The following is a 2,655-nucleotide window of genomic DNA, read 5'->3' as shown; positions in this document are numbered from 1 at the left end:
CCCGCTGGAGCGAACCGCCACGTTGCGCGCGCGATAAGAAGGCCTATTTTGCGGCGCGGCGCTAGTTTAGGGCGGCTGTTGGAGATGCACTCACGCTTGTAGCGGTACTTTCATCGATACGTACGCATCCAGTAGGCCAACAGCACTACTCCCTTTTTTGGCCACGTGGCACACATATCAATCGGTGGTGCAATGCGCAGTAGTACTACTACTATTTAATGTGCAAAAACGGTGATATTTTACGACGAACCAATGCATCGATTAATTTGTAAGATCAAATCTCTGTTCACAAGCTACTTCATCGAGAATGCAAGATAACTGCATCAGGATATGGAATGGAGTTCTTGGCAGATGGAATGCAATGCATCAACAACTGGAACGAGCATAGCAAAATCAAACTTAATAGATTTCTAGGCAGCTGGTGAAACTACCAGGGAATGTATCACAATCGCCCAAATGATCCAACCAGGAAGAAGTAACAACTTCGGATGAGCATTTCAATGGCCCACGAACTCGCAACCAAGAACGGAGTGCATCACATCATTCGCGCCCACAGGAAAGCAAAACGAGTGCTCGATGTCGAACACTTGGGCAGATCAGAAGAGTGACGCGCCGACCAGAGCGACAGAGGCCACCATGGCCGCGATGCTCATGCCCACCGCGGTCGCGCCGTTCTTGTCGGCGGCCTTGTCCGCCTCCTCGTCTCCCTCCGGCGACTCGGCGGGGGCCGTGTCAGGCGTATCAGCGGGCGGCGCGGGTGGGGAATGCGCTGGCGACTTGTGTTTCGGTTTCTTCTTGTCGGACTTAGGCGAGGGCGCCGGCGCGGAGGAGGTTTCTGGTGCAGGGGCCGGCGCTGGGGCATCGGCCGACGCTCCGGGTGCCGGCGACGGGGCGCCGCCGAAGAGCTCCGGCGGCAGCAGCACGCTGTCCACCGTGTGCACGGTCACCGGGGTGTCGTCGAGCACCGTGGACGCGACGCGGGACTTGTCCATGCCGGTGTCCATCGACACGTCGTCGCCCTTGGCAACCACGGAGAGGTCGTACTTCCCCTTGCCGGTGGAGGCCAGGGTCGGGATGCCGCCCTTCATGGTCTTGAGCGACGCCTTGGGCGCGTACTGCGGCAAGGCGTGGTACTCCAGCAGCGCCACGAGGTCGGCGCTCGTGAGCTTGCCCAGATCCGGCAGGCCCTTGGCCTGGAAGGCGTCGTCGGTGGGCGCGAACAGGGTGAGCCCCTTGTCCATGGCCGCCTGGTACGTCTTGACGACCCCGGACGACACGATGAGGCGCGCGAAGTGCTTGCAGCCGGCCTTCTCGAGGAGCGCGGTGAGGTTGGTGGAGGCGGCGGACGGGGAGGTGAAGAGGCCGGGGAAGGTGATGGGGTCGGAGACCTCGAGGACGGAGAGGTTGTACGGCTCCTCCTTGATGGACTTGGTGTAGGTGGCCTGGAACTTGGAGCCGGGCTCGGCGGAGGCGAAGCCGACCTTGCCGCCGCGGAGGTTGGTGATGTTGACGTGGCCCATGTCCCCGGAGGCGTCGCCGGTGGTCTGGTAGAGCGTGGTGGTGAGCTCGGAGCCGCCGTGGAGCGAGTGCAGCTTCTTGGGGTCGTAGTAGTCGAGGAGGGTGAGGAGGCGGAGCGCGTTCTTGATGTCGGCGAGGGAGAGGTTGGAGACGAGGGAGGACATGGCGCCGTTGGTGAGGACGAGGCAGGTCACCGTGCTGCGGCTGTTGATCTCGTCGCAGACCTTGGTCTGGGAGAGGTAGCTGTTGTAGAGCGAGTACTCGGAGTAGCCGTCGAGGATGTCCGTGATGTTGTGGGCGCGGGCGGCGGCGAGGGCGGCGAGGGACACGGCCAGGAGGAGGAGGAGGCGGCGGGCGGCGGCCATCAAGCTCCGGCGGTGGTGGTGGGGAAACGGAACGGGAGTGGTGTGGTGTGACGCGTGGGTGGGGGTTTTAGCTTTCGTGCGCGTGGGTTTTTGGCGTCTTGGGTTGGTACTTGGGTTGAGGCCAGGCTGGGTTGGGTTGGGTTACACTGACCATGGTTAGGTCTCGGGTTGGGTGTGGTGTGGGGCACTGATGTCTGAGCATGTGGCAGCGCCTTGAGAGCTGTGATGATCTTCTACGGTGCGGTGGGGGTGACGGAGGAGACCTTTGCTTCTGCCTCAAGATTGGCCTCGTCTATTAAAATTCATTCAGCACTGTCAAAATACTCCCTCCGTTTTTAAATGTAAGTCCTTGTAGAGATTTCACTAGATGGACTATATACGGAGCAAAATAAATGAATTCATACTTCAAATGTATCTATATACATCCCTATGTGGTCCATAATGGAATCTCAACAAAGACTTATATTTAGGGACGGAGGGAGTAGTTTTCATTCATTTTTGCATGTGGATATGATTTCTGAAAGTGATGATTTTCGAATTTTGTCAATAAACTTTGGACATTCTGAACGGTGAGCAGACAATACACCTAAGTCAAAGAAATATGACCCCACTTTTGTGGATGCACCAAAATAGTAAGTATAACACTTTTTGTAGGCATTTGCTTCTTTTTTCCGTGGGATAGGTATTTGCTCGTTCTAATTAAATACTTGCAAAGTATACGTGGGTTTAATAGGAGCAATGCGTGATAAAAAATGTCTGATAAACTTTTAAT

At 56.5% G+C, this 2,655-nt stretch overlaps 1 protein-coding gene across 1 annotated transcript; it reads right to left on the bottom strand.

Moving 5' to 3' along the window:
• Positions 1 to 352: 352 nt before the first annotated feature.
• On the bottom strand, positions 353 to 1,962 carry LOC119365143 (fasciclin-like arabinogalactan protein 8). Its single transcript, XM_037630743.1, has one exon. It carries the CDS (start codon positions 1,881 to 1,883, stop codon positions 597 to 599), a length of 1,287 nt encoding a protein of 428 aa, XP_037486640.1. The 5' UTR covers positions 1,884 to 1,962; the 3' UTR covers positions 353 to 596.
• Between the last annotated feature and the right edge of the window lie 693 nt (positions 1,963 to 2,655).

This window comes from Triticum dicoccoides, chromosome 2B (genome assembly GCF_002162155.2).
Source record: "Triticum dicoccoides isolate Atlit2015 ecotype Zavitan chromosome 2B, WEW_v2.0, whole genome shotgun sequence".
NCBI lineage: Eukaryota > Viridiplantae > Streptophyta > Magnoliopsida > Poales > Poaceae > Triticum > Triticum dicoccoides.
The sequence above is the reverse complement of the archived record's forward strand: the minus strand, read 5'-3'. Positions and strand labels throughout refer to the sequence as shown.

Coding starts and splice junctions, on each gene's coding strand:
- LOC119365143 (XM_037630743.1), bottom strand. CDS start 1,883: ATGGCCGCCGCCCGCCGCCTCCTCCTCCTCCTGGCCGTGTCCCTCGCC.